The sequence below is a fragment of the Vulpes lagopus genome, chromosome 16 (assembly GCF_018345385.1).
Source record: "Vulpes lagopus strain Blue_001 chromosome 16, ASM1834538v1, whole genome shotgun sequence".
Taxonomy (NCBI): Eukaryota; Metazoa; Chordata; class Mammalia; order Carnivora; family Canidae; genus Vulpes; species Vulpes lagopus.
In genome coordinates, this window is record NC_054839.1 from 16,317,280 (window position 1) to 16,338,256 (window position 20,977).

General features: G+C 38.1%; 1 protein-coding gene and 1 pseudogene across 1 annotated transcript in view; one reads left to right on the plus strand and one right to left on the minus strand.

Annotated features, from left to right (window-relative positions):
- The first annotated feature begins 1,224 nt into the window (after positions 1 to 1,224).
- LOC121476750 lies at positions 1,225 to 1,958 on the plus strand (annotated as a pseudogene).
- Positions 1,959 to 17,295: 15,337 nt separating this feature from the next.
- The window catches only part of GPC6 (glypican 6), a 1,091,020-nt gene continuing 1,087,338 nt past the window's right edge, over positions 17,296 to 20,977 (minus strand). The window contains exon 9 of the mRNA XM_041731333.1: positions 17,296 to 19,748. Coding sequence (XP_041587267.1) covers positions 19,546 to 19,748 — 203 coding nt within the window. The 3' untranslated portion in view covers positions 17,296 to 19,545. The remainder of the gene's footprint in view (positions 19,749 to 20,977) is intronic.

Below are 20,977 nucleotides of genomic sequence, written 5' to 3' on the forward strand. Positions count from 1 at the left end.
TCCTCTTTGAAGAAACAGGTCTTTTGCCAATTTTAAATTGAATTTTTTGTTTTTTTTGGGGGGGGTTGTGGTTTTGTTTTGTTTTGCTATTGAGTTCTTTATGTTTTAGATATTGATCCCTTATCAGATATATGGTTTGCAAGTATTTTTCTCCATTTTGTAGGGTTAGGTTGTCTTTTTACTTTGTCAATGATTTCTTTTGCTGTGCAGAAAATCTTTTCAGTTTGACATAGTCTCACTTGTTCATTTTTTATCTTGTTGCTTGTGTTTTAGTTTACATATCCAAAAAAATCATTGTCAAGACCCATGTCAAGGAGTTTTTCCCCCATGTTCTCTTCTAAGTGTTTCATGGTTTCACATTTCACATTAAGTCTTTAATCCATTTTGAGTTAATTTTTGTGAGTGGTGCAAGTTATGGGTACAGTTTCATTCTTTTACATGTAGATATTCAATTATCCGACCACTGTTTATTGACGAAGAGACTATCTTTTTCTCCATTTTGTATTCTTGTCTGCCTTTAAAAATATTAGTTGACCATATATGCTTGGATTTATTTCTGGGCTCTCAGTAGTGTTCCATTGAACTATTTGCCTGTTTTTATGTCAATAACATACTGTTTTGATGACTATAGTTTTATAGAAAAGCTTGAAATCAGGAATTGTGATGCCTTCTGCTTTGTTCTTCTTTTTCAGGATTTCTTTGGCTACTTGGGGTCTTTTTAAGTGCTATATACATTTTAGGAGTGTTTTTTTCTACTTCTGTAAAAAATGCCATTGGAATCTTGATAGGGATTGCATTGAATCCACAGATAGCTTTCAGTAGTATTGGCATTTTAATAATATTAATTCTTCTAACTCATGAACACGGGATACCTTTCCATTTGTTTTGTTTTCTTTGATTTCTTTCATCAATGCCTTGTAGTTTTCAGTGTCTGGATCTTTCACCTCCTAGGTTAAATTTATTTCTATGTATTTTATTGGTTTTTGTATCACTGTAAATGAGATTGATTTCTTTCTCATAAACTTCATTGTTAGTGTGTAAAAATGCTACTGATTTTTGCATGTTAATTTTGTATCCTGCAACTTTGCTGAATCCATTGATTAGATCTAGCAGTTTCTTGGGTGAGTCATTAGAAGTTTCTATATCTGGGGATCATTTTCGGATGTGTGCCAAACACCGACGGTTCCCAGGCTGCACCCAGGTCAGCTCTGCAGGCCACAATTAAAACAAGGTGAGCCAACCATGACTGGCAAAACACAGACCAGCAATGTCACCAATAAGAATGACCCCAAGTCCATCAACTCCCATGTTTTCATCGGCAATCTAAATACAGCCATTGTCAAGAAAGTTGACATTGAAGCCATTTTCTCAAAGTATGGAAAAATAGTTGGATGCTCAATTCACAAAGGCTATGCATTTGTACAGTACATGAGTGAATGACATGCAAGAGCTGCAGTGGCTGGAGAAAATGCCAGGATCATTGCTGGCCAACCGCTTGATATCAACATGGCAGGAGAACCCAAACCATACAGACCCAAACCTGGAAACAAAAGACCCCTTTCTGCACTTTATAGACTCGAGTCAAAGGAGACTTTCCTGTCTGTTGGTGGTTATGTCTTTGACTATGATTACTACAGAGAAGATTTCTACAATTGGTTATTTGATTACCACGGGCGTGTGCCCCCAACCCTCCCCCCTCCCGCCCCCACCGTGCAGTGATTCCACTGAAGCGTCCCAGAGTGGCTGTCACAACGACTCTCAGGGGAAAAGGAGACTTTTCCATGAAAGGGGGATCGAGATCTACCGTCAGTGGGTCATCTTCATCAGGCTCTAAGTTGAAATCAGATGAGCTCCAGACAATCAAGAAAGAATTAACCCATATCAAAACGAAAATTGACTCCTTGCTAGGGCGCCTGGAGAAAATTGAGAAGCAGCAGAAGGTGGAAGCAGTTATTTGATAATGAAAGCTTCCAGCATAAAGTACTGACAGGAGATGGAAGATCACGAACCAAAGATGGGGAAGCCACACAACATGGAGATTGTCCAGTATTCAAGTTTCATACTATCATTTTTTTTCCTTTTTGTTTTTAGTGAATTTCTAAGCTGTGAGGAATAATTGTAATGAAGCATAACTACTTGATTTTGGATTCTCTATACCTTCAATTGCTTCTAATAGATATATTTTTATGGTGTCCTGTCTTTTTCTTTGAGATTGTAAACTTCCCGAGCATAAGGTCATGTCTTCTCTTCCTTCTCTAACTCCCCAACACCATGTACTATGTATCAGGCACAAACCTGACAAGTCATTTAACTTCTCTAGGTCTCGACCCCTCAAATGTAAACTAGAGGAATGGATTATGACCTCAAATATATTATCCCAACCTTTAAGTTACAGTTAGCATAAATCCATGATGCATATGTTATTTTTTTTTATTGAATAATTCAATGAACACAACTTCGGGACATCGTAGCTATGTAGATCATACCAATGTAGCCTACGGTTGTGCCTCATTCCTAGACACTTATTTTAAAAGAGTCACATATAAATGGCCACATATGAATGGCACAGTTTACATGTGGTTTATACAGTGATGTTAAATAATCAAAAAGAGTAAGAGGCAAGAAGGAAAACTAGAAACTGGGTATCCTACAAGAAGCACAATTAATCCACAGGAACTACATTTTTTTTTTAAATCAAATTTCAGACATAAGGACTCTGATGTGAAAAATCAAGTGGACATTACTTAATTCAATTTTATTCTGTATGGTGTGCCTGATACATGGCCCGCCATTCTTGCTTGGACAATTCCAATGATAATAGCCAATTTGATCTAAGCATTGGAGAGGTCACAAACTGGGTCCCGTAAGATAAATTCACCCCCAACATGTTTGGTAAAATATACAGAATTTTAAAGATAATGTTTAAGAATTGTAATATTACAAATAAATATTAAAATACATATCTTCTTTTGGAAAAAAAGAAGTTTCTATATCTAAAATCATGTTGTCGTTATTTTAAAGACAGTTTTACTTCTTCCTTTCCAATTCTAATACCTTTTATTTCTTTTTCTTGCCTGATTGCTCCAGCTAAGACTGCCAGTGCTTAGTTGAATAGGAGCAGTGAGAGTGGGCACCCTTGTTTTATTCCTGATCTTAGAGGAAAGTTTCATCCTTTTATCATTGAGTATGATGTTAGCTGTGGACTTGTCACCATTGTTATTAACTGTTACCATTGTTAGTGAGTGTTACTTTGTTGAGATGCATTCCTTTTATACCAAATTTGTGAAGAGTTTTTATTATGAATGGATGAATGGATGTTTGGATTTTGTGAAATTTTTTTTGCATCTTTTGAGATGGTCCTGTGATTCCTTTCTTTCATTCTATTAATGTGATATATCATATTGGTTGAGTTGCATATGTTGCATCCCAGGGATAGATTCATTTCATTTGGTCATGGTGAATGAGCCTTTTAATGTGCTGCTGAGTTTGGTGTGCTAGTATTTGGTTGAGAATTTATGCATCTGTATTCATCAGGAATTTTGGCCTATAGTTTTCCTTTCTAGTAGTGTATTTTTCTAGTTTTGGTATCAGGATAATGATACTTCATAAAATGAGTTTGGGAGCCTTCCATCCTCTTTGATTTTTTTGGAAGAGTTTGAGAAGGATTGATGTTCTTTTTTCTTTAAATTTTAATAAAATTCACCAGGGAGACCATTTAGTCCTGAACTGAAGTAAGCAATTTTGATGATACAGTTGATTCTTGTTATTCATGGTAGTTATGTCCTACAAAGTTGCGTCAAGCCCTGAATTAGCAAGAACTGAATTATTGCCTCTGGGGAATACAAGGTTAGATTCCTACAGGCCCCCTGGACACAACCTTTCCATCAACTGATCAATATGCAGTTTTGTTTTATATGTGTTTCTGTGTAGAGACATCTTATTCAAATATTTTTTAAAAGATTTTTTATTTATTCATTCATGAGACACACAGAGAGGAGAGAGAGGCAGAGACACAGGCAGAGGGAGAAGCAGGCTCCATGCAGGGAGCCCGATGTGGGACTCGATCCTGGGACTCCAGGATCACGCTCTGGGCCAAAGGCAAGCACTAAACCACTGAGCCACCCAGGGATTCCCCATCTTATTCAATATAAATTGTTGATTCATTAACGTTGAACTCTCATTCAAGAACACTACAACATGACTGAATGAAGCTTACCTAACAGATGTATTTTCTCTGTAAGACACATCAAAGACTTCTTGAGTGTAGGAACGCTACATAGCACATTAGCACTAATGCATCAGAGCCATTAAACAGCAAAATCACCAACAAAGAGCACAAAAATGTGAAAAACACAGCACTATATAGACTGTGAAAAGGACACTTGTTTTTTAGTAGGAGAGCTGATGTGAAAAAGCAGAGCATCACCTTGTTCGACCTCATCTGGGATGCGTGTGTCAGCGACTCAATGTTCTCACTGCTTTGTGCATATACCTGTCTATAAACAACCATGGAAGCACTTCAGTGTGAATTTGGGGATTACAATACATTTTAGCAAGCAGGCATATTTGCAAATATGCAACCTGCAAATTGTGAGGGTCAACTGAGGAGAGGAGAAAGTGCGAAAATAGCAGTTAGGTGCTTAATTCTAGTATGTAATATAGAATTTCAAGCTGACAGATTTTGCTGTCATCACACAATAAAATCTCAAGTAAAAGTGAAAAGATGAACAAGATGCAGTGTGAGGGAGGCATGGTGCACCTGTTCTATGCAGTTCTTGTGACGATGAAGTTTTCCCAAATAGGACGGCAGAGCAGATGAAGGTGGCCGTGCTCACTTGTCCTTGTCACTGTCAACGAGCCACTCACTCCATAGAATTAGATCTAACTAGGCCTTGGGAGATTTTTCACAGAGAGGAGAAGTGCATGCAAGAATGCAAAAGACTGTTCCAGAGTTAGTTCCCAGGGTTGATCTCTGGGTCCAACAAGTAGGAGAAAGGACTCCTGGTTTAATGGCCTGAAGAGAAAGCAAGTTTGAGTTAACGACACTTCTCTGATAAGCTCTGGATTTTCTGGTAAGGAGTTTGTGGGGATTCAGAATCCTAGTTTGAAAATAGAGACTAGGAAGTAGGTTTAAGTGTTTAGGTGCTCCCCTTTTTTGCTGAATTTAAAGAGAAGTTTGCGGACTTGGTTTTGGGGAGAGTGATTTCTGCTGTCACACGGCCTTCTTCACCAGCTGCATGCTGAGGAAGGCCACCTCAGAATCACACAACGAATTCGTTCAGGTGAGGCTGGCTCTGGCTCCTTAGCATAAGTCAGCACGGACCCTGTTGCTTGGCATCTTGCAGTTCTCACAATTATATTTCCTTCTTGGTGGAGGAGGAAGTTCTGCAGGTCACTCCCAGAATCCAAGAGGCTAAAAGATAGCAGAGTGAAGCACTGCCCAGCCCCCTGCCCCCTCTCCTCCCCTCTCTGGGCTAAAGCTAAGGATTTGGCAGGTATCTTTCTGCATCACTCACTGCCGTGACCCTCCTTTGCACTTGGGCTTTTCTGCATTTGGATCTTCCTATCCTGAAATACAAAAAGATTTCTTAATAACAGCAATAAGGCACATTCAGGAGGAAATGAGATGCCTAAGGATTTAGGAGTATTTAACTCTTTTCCTTTTTTCATGCTTTACAACTGTGATTAACTCAGTACAGACCACCCTCCACCATTTCTTATTGCTTAATTAAGAAACATCTCAGAATTTTCTCCCTATTAGTTTCAGGCAGATTAGAAGGGAAAAATATTTTAACAGATGCTAAAGAGTCTTTCCAATGGTTTGAAGATTAGGAGAATGCCTTTTATAGAGCTCCCAAAGTGTTCCCTGGCTGCTTCTGCCAGAGTTGAAAAGAATTTAGTGGCTGAGTACTTAATGAAAAGCCAAGATGCTCTGACAAGGAACTCCTGGGCAAGCATTACTCTGGCTCCAAAGAGTTATTGCAAATTAAATTTTATCCCTGTCCTTTATGATCTATATCAGGCAGCAGGTGTAACAACAAGATTGAAATATTCTTGTCTTACACTGTTAATAAAAGCACCCACTCATTAATATATGTGCCAGCAGGAAATATGACATGGTATATTCAGTGGAAAAACTGGATGTTGTTTGGCAACTTTGTAGGCAAAAGGCAGGGTAAATACAATATGAGTTTGGGGACAGGGTAATTACTGTTGCCATCTGGTAACACATTCTTTATCTGAACTCAAACCTCTTATGTGTTTTCAGCGCTTATGGGGCATCTTGCTAGGCAGCCTAATAAAAGATGACTTTTTAAACGTTACCTTGAACCCTTTTCAAGACTGCCTTTGTCTAACAACACAATAGTACATCTGGCAGGATTGCCATCACTGTAAAGCAGAATCTTTTAATAGTGTTTATTAAGTACTTTCCAAAGATGCATAATCACCAACATGAGTTGGTGTTAATAGAGAGTCATTAGCTCAGTCGTCAATATTGGTGGGAAAGGCAGGCTCAGCAAGAAACACATAATGAATGTAAAACAGATACAAAACACAACATCCCCGCAGCGTACTCTTCCCCTGATGGATGAGAGCACCGCGTTTCACAATCTAGCTGCTTGGCCGTTTGCACTTGAGCACTGTCTCTAACGTATCTGGCATGAAATATCATGAGCTAAACAAGCACAAGGAACACAGCAGCTAAAAGGAGCCTTATGGAGAGAAATGGTATTTACTTAAAGACCCTGGCTTAGGAAATTGCCATATTCCACATCGGGTTAATAGAGGCTTGGGTGAAGTGGAGAGTGAATTGAGAGCAGGGAAGAAATGTCAAGCACCTTCTTCTACTTGTCAATGAGACATCAGATCTCTCCTTTCCCCCCAACCTCCTGCTCCTTCCTCTACTCCACAGCCCAGAGTAGGCAAGGTAAGAAAAGAATTGTGATTAGGGTAATTCAGCAGCTGGGAAGGTTTTTTATGTTTTTGTTTTTGTTTTTTCTGACAGCCCTCTAGATAATGGAGTGCTGTACATACGGTAATAAATAGAGGGGGTAGGATTATAAAGCTATAATTCAGTCAGGAGGTTAGATGATCTCACAAACAGCGAGCTCAAAGCCACTGTGGTTTATCTTGATGTCACCAAGACTTTAAGATTGAATGAGAACTTTGCTACTCAATATCTTGCCTTGTTTGTTTCTGTGGAGTATAGGGAATTGAGGGAGAAAACCCAGATCTCCATATGATCAATTATTCTAAAACCATATATATTTATATACATGTACATATGGCTTTAAGTATCTCCTCCCAGAGCTATGTATGCATTTTCCCCAGACCCCAGGGTACATGCAGGAAACACAATTTTTAAAATCTTGGCAGAGTAAAAGCGTCTATGGAAATGAGATGATGGTTGACAATTTTTCACATACTTTGCCTGCAATGGACCACTCCCCGCCACCCCCCGCCACGCCATCATTATTTCCAGAAGGTAGCCTCCCTCATTTCTTTCTGCTCCTGCACAACAGCAGGCAGAACTTTGCCTCCATTCATTCAAAGCTGTGTTCCTCTTCAAGGAACCACATTGTTTCCAGCTCTGGTGATTTTAGTCTTTTTATTTTTCCTTTCTTTTTTGTTTTTGTTTTTTTTCTGGCTTTATTAAGATATAGTTGACATAGAACGTTGTCTAAGTCTCAGATGTACAACATGTTGATTTGATTCAATTATATATTGCAGAATGATGACTATTTTACACAGCATTAACCTACACCTCCATCATGTCATGTTCCTTTTTTTTTTTTTTTTTGGTGAGAACACTGAAGATCTACTCTCTTAGCACTTTCAAGTATATAATACAGTATTAATTATAATCACCATGCTCTACATTAGATCCCAAGAATTTATTTATCTTATAACTGGATTATCTTATACCTTCTTCCCATTTTTCCCAGCTCTAGCCCTCGGTAACCACCATTCTACTCTGTGTTTCTATCAGCTCAACTTTTTTGATTCCACATATGTGATCTTGTTCCCTATTTATCTTTCTCTGTCTGACTTATTTCACTTGGAAAAATGCCCTCAAGGTCCAGCCACATGATCACAAATGACAGGATTTCTTCTTTTCTCAGCTGAATGATATTCCATTACATAAATATACACCACACCTTCTTTTTCCATTCATCTGTTGGTGGACAATTAGGTTGTTTCTACATCTTGGCAGTTGTCAATAGCGATTTCAGTATTTTTTTTTTTTTAATATCTTCCAATTTCTAGCTACATGGGACTTTGGAGGCGTCATTTAGTTAATCTATGCCTTGGTTTCCTCGTCTGTCTAATTAGGACAATATTAGTACCTACTTTTTAAAAGAATATTTAATTTGTAGGATAAAATGAATTAATAAATGGGAAAGGCTTAGAATAATTCCTAGACATTGTTCTTATTGGTGTTGCTTTTGTTACTATTTTTAGTAACTTCCTCTAACTTCTTAGAGGAAGCAGAATATGCCTCAATCTATTATATGTCTTCCCAAATATATATCATAGTATAAATACATGAACTGAATTTAGATGACTGGCTAGATTTTGCAAGTCTTGTATATATATTTTTTTGTATAGGGTTTTTAATTCTAATAGAAACCTTCATCTCTATTTTTTAGACAGTCTACACATTTATGTCCACTGCTCCTTAAAGAATGTTTTTAAGAATAAGTGCTTCTGAAGAACGGAGCTTGAGGTACCCTTTGAAGGACTGAGTGACTTAATCAAACAATAAGTTTCTTCCATTGGCCTTCAATCTAAGAGGTATCTTTCTATATGTTGGAGCAGGGAGCACATTTTATATCACTCTTTTTTCTCTTTGGAATGTGGACTCCCAGATGTTAAGTGGAACATTGCATGGTTTTATAAATCCAAAGTAGGAATCAATTGGAAAGTATTGTAAGACTTTGTATTGTATAAATACAATACAATATAAATACAAATACAAATATATAAATACAAATACAAAGTATTGTAAGACAATACAATATAAATACAAATACAAATATATAAATACAAATACAAAGTATTGTAAGACTTTGTATTGCATAAATACAATACAAATACAAATACAATACTTTGTATTGTATAAATTGTATTGTATAAATCCAAAGTAGGAATCAACTGGAAAGTATTGTAAGACTATTGTAGTTTGTTAGAAATAAGTTGAATGAGTAAAATTTATGAATGACTTTAAGTTGGAATGAATTCCCCATTAGCTCTGTGATAGCTTCCTTGCATTCTGGTATGCTCATTTGAATGGCAGAGAAAGGATGGGGTTGCATTTAGTGCATAAGAAATTATTGGTACCACTTGATGTGAACAGCGTGTGTCCCACATGATAGGGTAGAAGAAAGGTTGAGAAAGCTGATCTAGATGGCCAAGTCGGCAACAGCAGTCAAGACATTGATTGTGCATGTGACTCAAAACACAAAAGAAAATGATTATAGTTTTTATGGGGCTGCTAAGATTGGCAAATGAAGAAAACATGTCTCAAATCATAGCTTTCCAGCAATAGCAAATGGAACCAAAATACAACGTCTGGGGCAGTACCAATTGACATATCCAGCAAAATTGCTGAAAAGTAGAGGGAGTCGCCTAGAATCAAGTTCCAAGTAAGGTCTGTTTTAAGATGAAAACTGGTTAGTGTTTAGAGCTGGACATTTGTGAGTTGGGATTATACAGTGTACTTGACAATGTCAGAGTCATCTTTGGATTTTTTATTATGATTCCAGATGTTTTTCAATAGAAGTTGGTAGGGTGGATTTAAATCCGAAGTTTAGTTGTGAATAACATTACCCAGTATTTCTTCAGGTGGGTGGGTGTTTTGAAAAATTATAAGGTGTCATATATGTTTACATGTAAATTGATCTTGCAGATACCATTATTCATACATGGGGTGACCATATAATTTATCATTCAAACCTGGAAAACTCTGGAGAGTGAAAGAGGTACTGTTAATTATTATACTGAGAGAAGAGATATAACTGGACTGTCTCAGGCGATTTGGGACATACAGACTTCTTATCTATACCTGTGAGGGGAGAAAAGTATTTCTTCATTCAATGTACTTTACTTCCTCTGTGATTTCTTTTTTTCCATTTCTTTTATCTTTTGTTAACCAGTTCTCTTTCCACAGCACCCTTTTGCTTGTCTCTTCAATCTCTTGGTATTTGGTGGAAGCCTTTATCCTAACAGTCATGATAGTGATTATACAGTCAGGTGGTATGAATTTGTTTGGTATTCCCCCCCCTTATACCGACCCTAGACTCTTGGGAAGAGGGCACATGTATTCTGACTTATTTACTTATATTTATCTTTATTGTGGTGAAAGAAACATAGCATAAAGCTTACCATCTTCATAATTTTTAAGTGTACAGTACAGTAGTGTTACCTCTACATACATTGTTGTACAACAGACCTTTAGAACCTTCTCATATTCGCAAAACTCAAGCAATTCATTGAACAATAGGTCTCATTTGCCCATCCCATGGTGCCTGGCAACCAGCATTCTAGTTCCTGTTTCTAAGAGCCTGACAGATTTAGATGAGGCATAAAAGTAAAATCATGCAATATTCGTCTTTTTTGTGACTAGGTCATTTCACTTAGCATAATGTCCTTGTTCTATCCATGTTGTAGTGTTTGACAGGACTTCCTTCTTTTTTTAAACTGACTAGGATTCTGCTGTACCATATATAAAATATATATATATATATATATATATATCTTTTATTCATGGATCCATAATGGGCACTCAGGTTGCATCTACCTCTTGGCTATGGTGAATAATGCTGCTTTGAACATGGGAGGGTTAATATCTCTTCAAGATCCTGTATTTATTTATTTATTTATTTATTTATTTATTTATTTATTTATTATTCATGAGAGAAACAGAGAGAGAGAGAGAGAGAGAGAGAGAGGCAGAGACACAGGCAGAGGGAGAAGCAGGCTCTATGCAGGGAGCCCGATGTGGGACTCAATCCCAGGTCTCCAGGATCACACCCTGGGCTGAAGGCAGCGCTAAACCGCTGGGCCACCTGGGCCGCCCAATTTCCTGTTTTCAATTCTGGTTGGTGTTGCTGGGTCATATGGTAATTCTATGTTTAGTTTTTTTTTTTATGTTTAGTTTTTTGAGGAAAAAAACCCACTCTTCTTCCATAGCGTTTTCTGCAGTTGCTGTATCATTTTCCATTTCTACCAACGGTACACAAGGATTCCAACTTCCTTGCACCCTCACCAATGTTGTTATTACCTTTTTTTCTTTTCTTGGATGGTGGCCATCCTACTGGGTGTCAGGTAACAGTTCATCGTGTTTTGATTTTTATTTCCCCGTTGATTAGTGATGTTGAGCACATTTTCATAGCTTGTTGGCCTTTCTCTATGATTTCTTTTTAAGGACACTCACAGTGAAGGCTCAGAAATGCTCAGATAAATGTAGGAAGCATCATGCATTTCAAAGGGCACTGGATTTCTATTCTTTTCTCTTTCTTCCTGTTACTTCCTCCTTATAAGCTACATCACCCTCCCTGCCAATGAGGTACAAGGAGGGGAAAGATCATAGGATTGTTTCAAAAAAAGGAAGATTTTGGATGTAGGAAACTCTTTTTTTATTTCTTTCCTAGAGAAATCATTTAGCTTGCACATTTCTCATGGCTCATGCTCTCTATAGACATACTACTCAATATAAAATTTTCTGTTTTACATTAAAAAAGAAAATAGAGACTCTCAAGCTCAAAAACAAACAAATGCATAGAACCTGGGTTTATTTTGGTATAGAAAGTAGCCTTAACATGCTCATTCTCATGCAATGGTTCAAATAAAAACCAATAAAATCAGTACTATGTCACTAACAAGTTTTTAATAAAGCCACTCTGGAGACATTTCTTTGGCTTAATATAATTTGGGGACATCTAATTTTTCACGTACAAGAACTCAGTTTGTGCTAATTCACAATATGTGAGTCAAGACCAGAAATGAATTGGAAGACTGTTAGGGTATCATTCTACCAGACTTGGGTTCTGTGGCTGAGCTACTGGGCTGGTTCTATAAATTAGCAAGAGATTGATAAAAGCCCAAATGATTTACATCAGATCTTTTAAGATTTGGGTGGACTAGGTATGGAACAAAGTAAAAGAAAAAAGGGAGAGAGTAGACATTCTGAGGAGACTATGGTAGCTTCTCTGATCTGTAAAATAAGGGTAGTAATTCCTGCCTACTTCATGGAGGCAGAGAAAAGATTCTGAAAGAGAATAAATTTAAAGCTCCCTTTGGGGTCAAGTGCTTTGTGTAAGAATAAGGCATTTTATATCTTGAAAGAGATACAGAGTTTTGTAGACAAACCTTTCTCTGATTCGATATTCACTAGCTTTATGAAATGTGTCAAAAGTAGCATTTTAAGAGGGATAAAAATCTGTAATCACTACCCCTGGTTTGCTCAGGTAAGGAGGGCAGTAGTGTGAGGCACAATCCAACAATAAAAGGAGCTTCGGCTCCATAAAGAAGAGAGGCACAAGGGTGCTCTGCACTTTGGTCTTTATTTTAACTGTGAAAATGATCACCAGGACTTTGATTTGTTTGGATCTTCAATGTCATAGTCTTCACAAGATGTTGTAACCATCAGTTTAGTCAACAAAGCAGTCAAACTGGTTGTCCTCTTGAACGGACTATTTTTGGATTCTTTTGATTTGTTTGGGGTCCACTTGACCATCTGAATAGATAAATGAATGATAGACATTATAACATATGGGAGGAATCGCTGGGAATTGGACATGGAAGATTTGCTTCCTGTGAGTATGATATGTGAACCAAAATGACAAAGGGAAAGCAGATTTGACTCACAGGTTCCTCTCGAGGCATCAAACTTTGGTTCACACTGGGTTTAAGTTTAAAACTATGCAAGAACCCGGACTCAGTAGTTTATTTACTTTGGATTCTCATTTTGAAAAATAACAACAAAAAACAGAATGCACCTAAATGGCACTTCATCTCAGAATAAAATTTTAATATATACCCTCTGTGTGAGTAAACACCTATGGATTCCTATTCGCACACTTGCTGCCAACTCTCAGAACCCCTTGAATAATTTTCTTGTACTTACATTAAAAAAACAAAAACAAATTATCCTTACATACTGCCACTTTTCTCCCTAGTTATTATAGATCTTAGCTCCTATGGCCTCACCTATGTGACTAGGCAAGTTAATCAAGCTCGCTGTGATTCATTTTATTCAGTATAAAATGAGCATTATTCCTGCATCATAGAAATCCTATAAAGATCAAATACATAAAGATCTTAGCATAGTTACTTGCTAAAAAGTGTCTTAAAATACTCCTACCTACCAAAAGTAGGGCTGCTGCTGCAGGGATGGATCCTTTTAGGGCTCCAGCTTTACCAGGTGGTAAAGGACTGTGACTTTGGCCATTCGGCTTACATGGCTGTCATTTAGCTCTTCAACCATCTCCCACCACCCAACAGCTCACTTACTAATTCCCAACCACACAGGAGGACCTAAAGATCATTCCTGGACAGAGATCTTTGTATTTGCTTGTCCTCTGCCTGGAACTCTCTGTACCAGGTCTGCACATGGCTGTCTCCCTCCTATTATGAGATCACAGCTTGAGGATCACCTGGGGAGCCTCTCCTGGAGAGAGTCTGCTCCTTAGTCATGATCCCTTTTCCTATTCTAGTTGCTTTGTGGCACCTCTGCTTTCTGATGTCATCTTGTTTATTATTTACTTATGCGTTGTCTCTCTCTCCCTTACTAGGATGTAAGCTGTCTGAAAGCAGAAATCTTGGTGCCTTGGTCTGGCACCCAGAGCTGTGTCTGACACAGGATGTATTGTTCATTACGTATCATTTGAAAGAATGGATGACTATTATTGCCTACATCAAATTTTTCCTTTATTTTAAAAATCCCCAGACACTCTTTCCTATTGAAGAGCACATGGCTTTATTTAAGGTAAATATTCTAACACTTGCCTTGAATCAGTTTGTTCGTCTTTCTGCTTCTCTCCGAACGTGAGCACTCAGAGGGTAAAAATTGTCCATTTTCTTGCTCTACTTTATGTTTTGAGGTATGCAAGAGAATAAACTTCTTAAGCAAGCTATAAAGGCAGGCATCTAATTCCTCCTGGCTTCGCTCTGTGCCCCATTTATAAGCCAACAAAATATGTCTGGCCACTTGCTTACAAAAACAAATAAATATGTCTATGGAATGGAAATGCATCCACAGTAAATGAATTGTGAACGTCGGCCTGAATAGACAAACTTGTGGGTGTATCTTTCTAGCTCTTGAGCTGGAAACAATAATTCAGGTCTAGTTGTCACTACTTTACAAGTTGATATTTTAAAAAATCAATGCCATCTTTCATTTTTGTGAGTATACTTTAACTATACCTCAGTCCATTTATCCAAAGAGCAAATTAAAATAAATATTGTTACCTGATAAAAGTCTCTGTGGTTTTAAATTTTTTCCCCCAAAACTGTTTCAATGTTTTTCCTTTCCATGAAATTGCGTTCAGTTTAATTCCAAATAAAAGTTGTTATATTCTGCTTTTATGTATGGAATTATCCTAAAGTTTCTTAAATCTTTTGAAGAAATTGCTTTTCTCATTAGAAACCAAAATAGTAATAATGTAAACTAAATTATAATATTGCTTATGGTTAAACATTGTAGTCTTGAGAACTTTATTTATATGGTTTCCTTTATTTAAAAGAGCATTCTTGGAATAAACGATATATTTGTAGTAATCATGGTTAATTGTAAAAAGTGAGTAATTTCCAACTGGTGGTTTTGACAACCAGTGATCAGCACCTAGAGCAGGTTTAGCACAGAGTAGGAGTTTAATAAATATCTGTTAAATGAATCTTTAGCATGTTATACAACATTTAGCATTCCTGATAGCATGGAAACTTTCAGAAATATAAAAATCAATGCAATTGCTAAATTTGGAAATGGTTAGTCTTTTCACATATTATCTTATTTTTCTCACCTCATTGCTGAAGTACTGACATCAGTTCTCAAACCACTAAATTTTATCTTAAAGAAGAAACCAATACAAAAGGAGAGAGATACAGTATCTTCTGTACACATTTGGAAAGCTCTTAAATGTTCCAAAGTTCTAAAAGTTCATGATTTCAAAAGCCAAGTATATTTAGATGAGTGGTGCTGATTTAATCTATGGTTCTTTTTCTTTCTTTTAATATTGCGGTTTCTAAAAAGGTCTCAAGCAAAAAGAAATTCGAAACCTCTGTAATTTAGACTATGACAAAAATTAAGACAATGCAGCAAGGGCACTGGTAGATTTTTAAAAACTATTTTAATACAAGATTAATAGCAATTTTCTATCCAAATCAGAAATGAAAAATCTTAACCCAAGTAATATTCATTTGACAGTCACATAAAATTTCAGGTTTGATTGGTGCACACATTTGTCCTGCATATATATTATGCATATGCACACAGAGACCTCACTGTTCTCCATCTTCAAGGTGTCTTCTCAATGGAAGTACCTCATTACAAGGCAATGTCAAAGATTCCAGTAACTACTCAACTTTGAATGAGGTTCAAATAGCCCCAGGCTAGCCTGAGTCCCACGCCATAGCAAACCGTGATGTAGCAAGGCTCCAGAATGCATACAAATCAATACTCTATTTGTATAACTTGGCCTGAAACTAAACACTGGCTAATGTCTCCACCAAGGAGAAACACTTTGCAAATGTAGAAGTTACGGGCTCCTTTACTCTTCTCTTGGCAAAGCCGAACTGCTCTCCCCCATCCTCTTGTAGGTTAGAAGTCAGGTCTATTAGTGACAGTAAGTAAATAAAAGGGAGTTCGTATTCCTGCAAGTTTTGGATCAGTCAAAACTTACATTTGCTAACACTTCCACCTTTAATCAAACCACCTGATAATTAGCCTTGCAAAGAGAAGCAATAAAAGAATCACAACTCAGGAATTTGCTCAGTTTTTATTCCTCCTTGGGGACTTTAGTTGGTGTTCAGTGTGTAGCCAAAACATGTATGTAATGGCTAAAGCGTTAAAGTAGGCTAACGTCTGCAGCAGGGAATATAAATTAAATATCAGGGTTCTGTGTCCAATAATATTTTCAACATGTTTGAGTTATAGAACGTTACTTGTATAATTACTACTTCATAGTGTTTTTCAGTGTCCACAAAGTAGTATTTTCAATCCCTTACAATGAAAGCCGGTAGTACCAGTTACTTCGCTGGGTAAGTCAGCGTAAGGGAGTCCGATTGCCAGTGCTAACGGTGTTCTCAGGTGGCTGTCATCAAGGTAGCGACTTGATCTTCATTCAAGTGACAGAAGGCTGTCACGGCTACCCTTCAGTACAGAACCATCAGCAGAGCGCCAATTTATGATTCGGCAATTCGTTCTTCTCTGCTAAAGACTTTAGCCTCTGTTTAGCTTTTGTTCTAACATATACAAAGTATAATATACACCAATTACAGACGTGTATTTCTGTTAGAAAAATACATATTATAACTAAAGAACATGTAAAGAGAGGCACTTCAATAAGCTAAGTGTTTGCGGTCATGAGCATCACCCAGTAATTTCTAGTGTCAGACTTCAGTAAGCCCAATCCTCCCTACTCCTAACAGAGGTGGTGATGTGATTGCAGAATTTTGGGGACACCAGAACAAATGAGGGCAGAGCGAGAGAAATGCTGGGGCATCGTTTCATCCCCTAGCACTATGTCGAGACGAGAGAAATTAATGTGGCAGGGGGCAAAGGAGAGAGGGAGGAATGCTGAAATCCTTACTGAAATGGGATAATGAGATTAAACTCCCTTAGGACAGAAAAACAGGTCTCATGTTAAATTGGTCTGAAAATCATATGACAGAGTCGGATGATGATAAAAACTAGGAAGCACAATTTGAAGACTATTTTGACCACATCCATGCAGGGGACGAGTGTTGTGGCATCAGTAACCGACAGTCATCTCAGCTCTCTGCCTGGCTCGTGGGGGATCACTGTATCTCACCACTATGAATAATACCGATCATGAAGGTGTCAAAACAAATGAAGCAGGCGTTTCTATATTATCTGGGCATTTAGTGTGTACAGAACATGGGTTCACATTCATTAATATAATGTGTATTCATACACATGCACAAAACCTTTTGGGGTGAGAGCACAGAGGAAACAAGGCATTTTGATCTATTTCATAGAAGACAATGCAGAAATATTGAAAAAAGGAAAGACTTAAGAGTTTAAAGCCATAAGAACAAGTTATTACTCCAATATTCTGGAAAATCAAGAGGGATTTAATTTGTATTGCACCTTAATTACCGGGGAAAGACAATACTGATTTCTGAGCATACAGTGAAATGGGCAACATAAATGATTGGTCCTTCATAGACATGTTTTCTGTGTCATTGGTGATAGGAAGCCGAAGTTTGGCAGTGAAATGGATGGTTTTCTAGAAGTATGCAATGCTGAATTAGATTAGGTGTTAATTTCATAGAGATTTAAATGAAAAGATGCCACAAAGTCTCTCAGAATCCTACTTTTTATACTTCATTAGGCATAAAATAGCAATAGATGCTTCTAAATACTTTGCAGTTTTGCAAAAGTGCTCAAATATACTTAATACTATTGTGCCGCATGTGTTCTACTTAAAGGTGATGACTAAATCAATAACTAATTATAATTTTGATGAGAGTGAAGATCGAAAAATACCATTTACGTGCCATTTCTGCCAATGGGTTAAATAAAATGTGACTGGCATACTATGGTGTCTTGAAACACTACTTTTCCCAACCCCAGATCATCATAAAAACCAAGGAAACACATGGATAGCCAACAAGAATAAAGCCCCAGTTTGGTTTATTTTGCTTCTCTCTAACATGGGGAGCATAGGGCCTGGCTTTGGTACACTTGGAGGGTCAGTTAGGCTTGTGGCTTTAAAGTGGCCTCTTGAGTTAGGTCATATGTCCAAGTGCCAAGCAGGAATCCCAGGCTGAAGGCGTACATGAAAGCAATGGTTTTGCATGTATACCACATTCTTTATGTATACGGTTTCCAACACCAGGACAGTTCCTGCACACCCGTGGCTCTCCCCATGAGCCCGGTGCTGTCTGGAGCACCCAGGACAAAGCACGCTCATGCAAAAAGGGTGTGCCCTGGCAAACTTTTAATAAACGGACAGTTAGATACGTAAAAAGTTCTCTTTCTTGATTCTTGGTGCTCACAGATCGTTGAGGAATCCCTTCTCTGAGCAGCACAAAACAAGAAGAGCTGGTTGACAAAACATTTTCGTTACAAAGGTGTGTCAACCCTGAGCTTGGAATTAAGAAGTTAAAATCTGTGATTTATATATATAGAGATATAAAAATAGATGATCATACTAAGACTAAAAAAGTGAAAGAAATCTCCATGTCAATACTATATATATATATTTTTTTGTCTTGACTTTTTTTGTTGTGAGTTATTTTGTAAGAGAATGCCCTTGTGATGCAGAAACCAACTGACACAAAGCAAACCATTAAAAATGAAAACTCACTTATGGATCTAATTACTTAGAAGTTCATTAAAAGAACTCTTATTTTGGGAGGGTAATGAGCACAGAGGCAGAAACCTCAAAATAATGTCAAACCTGTGGCTAAAGCAAAACTATGGTGTCACTGAAGATTATTTTCAATTCAGACCCTTGAGGAGAATGAATTGATGAGAGCGTCCACTAGCAACTGGAGATGAAGAGAAAAATCCGTGCCAATTGCATCCAGTGGACAGACATTAAGAGAATTAAGGAAAATGGTGCCATCATTGAAACTGAAATTGGGCAAGGTGAGAGAGAGGTGCTGGGTGGTGGCAATTTCACTCTCCTAGTAAAGATGGAACTCTAAATTTAGTATCAGTACCCCCAAATCAGTTTGGTAGTGTGTGGATAGAGTGCAAGACGATACCACCAAGACAACACTGTATTTTCACCACATTAAAAAAAAATTTCAAACTTTCTCCCCCAAAGCATTTTGTAAAACCGATTTATCAGAGAAAAGCTTACATTGGGAGTCGGCTGGCAACGCTGAACTTCCAGCTCTAAAGCTCTTTTATTTTTTGCTCTTGTTTGCTCTTTTGTTGAAAATGCAGTTGTCTTGGGGTTTGGCCTGATTTTACAAGGAAAATTATTTTCTTCCTGCCTTTTTTTTTTTTTTAAATGGGGGGAAAAAAAACTCACAACGTGAGATTCCTTTACTTCTGCAGCATAAAAGCAAATGAAGGTAAGAAAATCTCCTGGTAAGAAAGATTTGAGTAAGAATTCTCTAGAATAAACAAAGTCCCCATAGATAGCTGAAGGAAAAAGGAAGCAGTCCAGTCTGGCACCCGGTACTCTTTGGGCAAACAGAAAGGGAGACAGAGTGCAGTACTGCTCTCTTCTCATAGAAAACGGTTAAGTTTTTGTGGCATGGTCCATTGTCCAAGAGTGTAAGAAAAGAAGTGAGTTGGCCATTCAAATAGCTAAAATGCAGTTTCATCGGACCAAAAACCCAGGATTATCTGCACAGTCTCTGCAGTGCCAGGACGATGCAGGCGAGGGATCCTGAGAGCAGGGAGTGGCCGAGCTGGGCTGCAGAAGAGTCCACTTCTCTCCGGTCGGGGTCCACTGCGGGAGCCTCTGTGGTGACAAACTCGAACTCCGTAGGACACACGTCATCCATGCACCCACTGCCACTCCCCGAGCCGCTGGATTCATCGCCTGCGGTGGGCAGATTGAAAAAGAGAGTTAGACCATCAACCAGATTTGGGTCTGGTGGTGGAAAAAGACATTACCCACCCCCATGGGTTTGTGATGAGACAAATCAAAATAGATGTTTGAGACACAGTGTTAACTGACATCCAGTTACTCAGCTTAGGAAAGGTATGGATTCTAGACCAGAGGAGGCACCATACCCACCATGTTGGCATTGGAAAGGTTATTTCTTGGCTAATGTTTAAATAGCTTTAAGAACGTCCATCCTTCGCTCTTTTTGTACCTTAGGGCCATTTTTCTCACCATTCCCTTGTAAGGGATTTTGAAAAAAAAAATCAAACAAAGAATAGTGTTTTGTGATGTGTGGGTAGGGCGTGTGCGAAATCTAAATCTCAGTGTCCACGTATGAGGTTATATTGGAACACAGTCACCCCCTTCGCTGATGCATCATCTCATTCTGCCTTCATATATGGCTTTTAAAGCTGAACATATGTAATATCTTTCTTTACAGAAAAGGTGCACCATTCCCTGTATGAAACCAACACCATGGCTCCCATCTCGTATGTTGTGTTGGCATGGCATCCTCTCACTTGTCCGCCATACCTTCTGGGCCTGCTCTAGTCCCACCTGTCATCGCTTGCTTCCTTCCTGTTTCATCAACCCTGTGTCTCAGACCTGGGTCCCAGTTCAGTCTCCATCAATTTCCAGCTGTGTGAAAGTACTTGTCACCATTTGCAATTGCATTATTAACTTGCTTGCTTTCTTGTGGATGGTAGAGACTTTGTGGGGTGCATACCATTCACTTCTGTATCCCCATTGCCTTTAATGGTCCCTAGCATGCAGCAGGTGTGCAATAAATACTTGTTGAATAATTAAATGTGCCTTAGGAAGTTTCTTCAACTTCTGTCAGTTTCCTCATTTCAAGAGATACAAGAACATTTAAATGCAGAATATGTGTGAAGCCACCCTGGTGAAATGGGTGAAAGAGGCACCAAACCCAGTGCTTACAATGATGCCTGATGGAAAAAAACAAAACAAAACAAAACATGGTTCCTCCAGCAAAGAGGACCTAGAATTTAAGCTGCCGTTTTTTAAGTGAATGAGGGCAAGCCAGTTAACCTCACTGTGGCTCTGCTTCTTCAGCTGTAAAAATGAGAATATTCATATCTGTTTCACAGAATCGTTAGGGGGTACAAGTGAGATGATGTGCCTGGGAGGACTCAGGAAACTGTAAA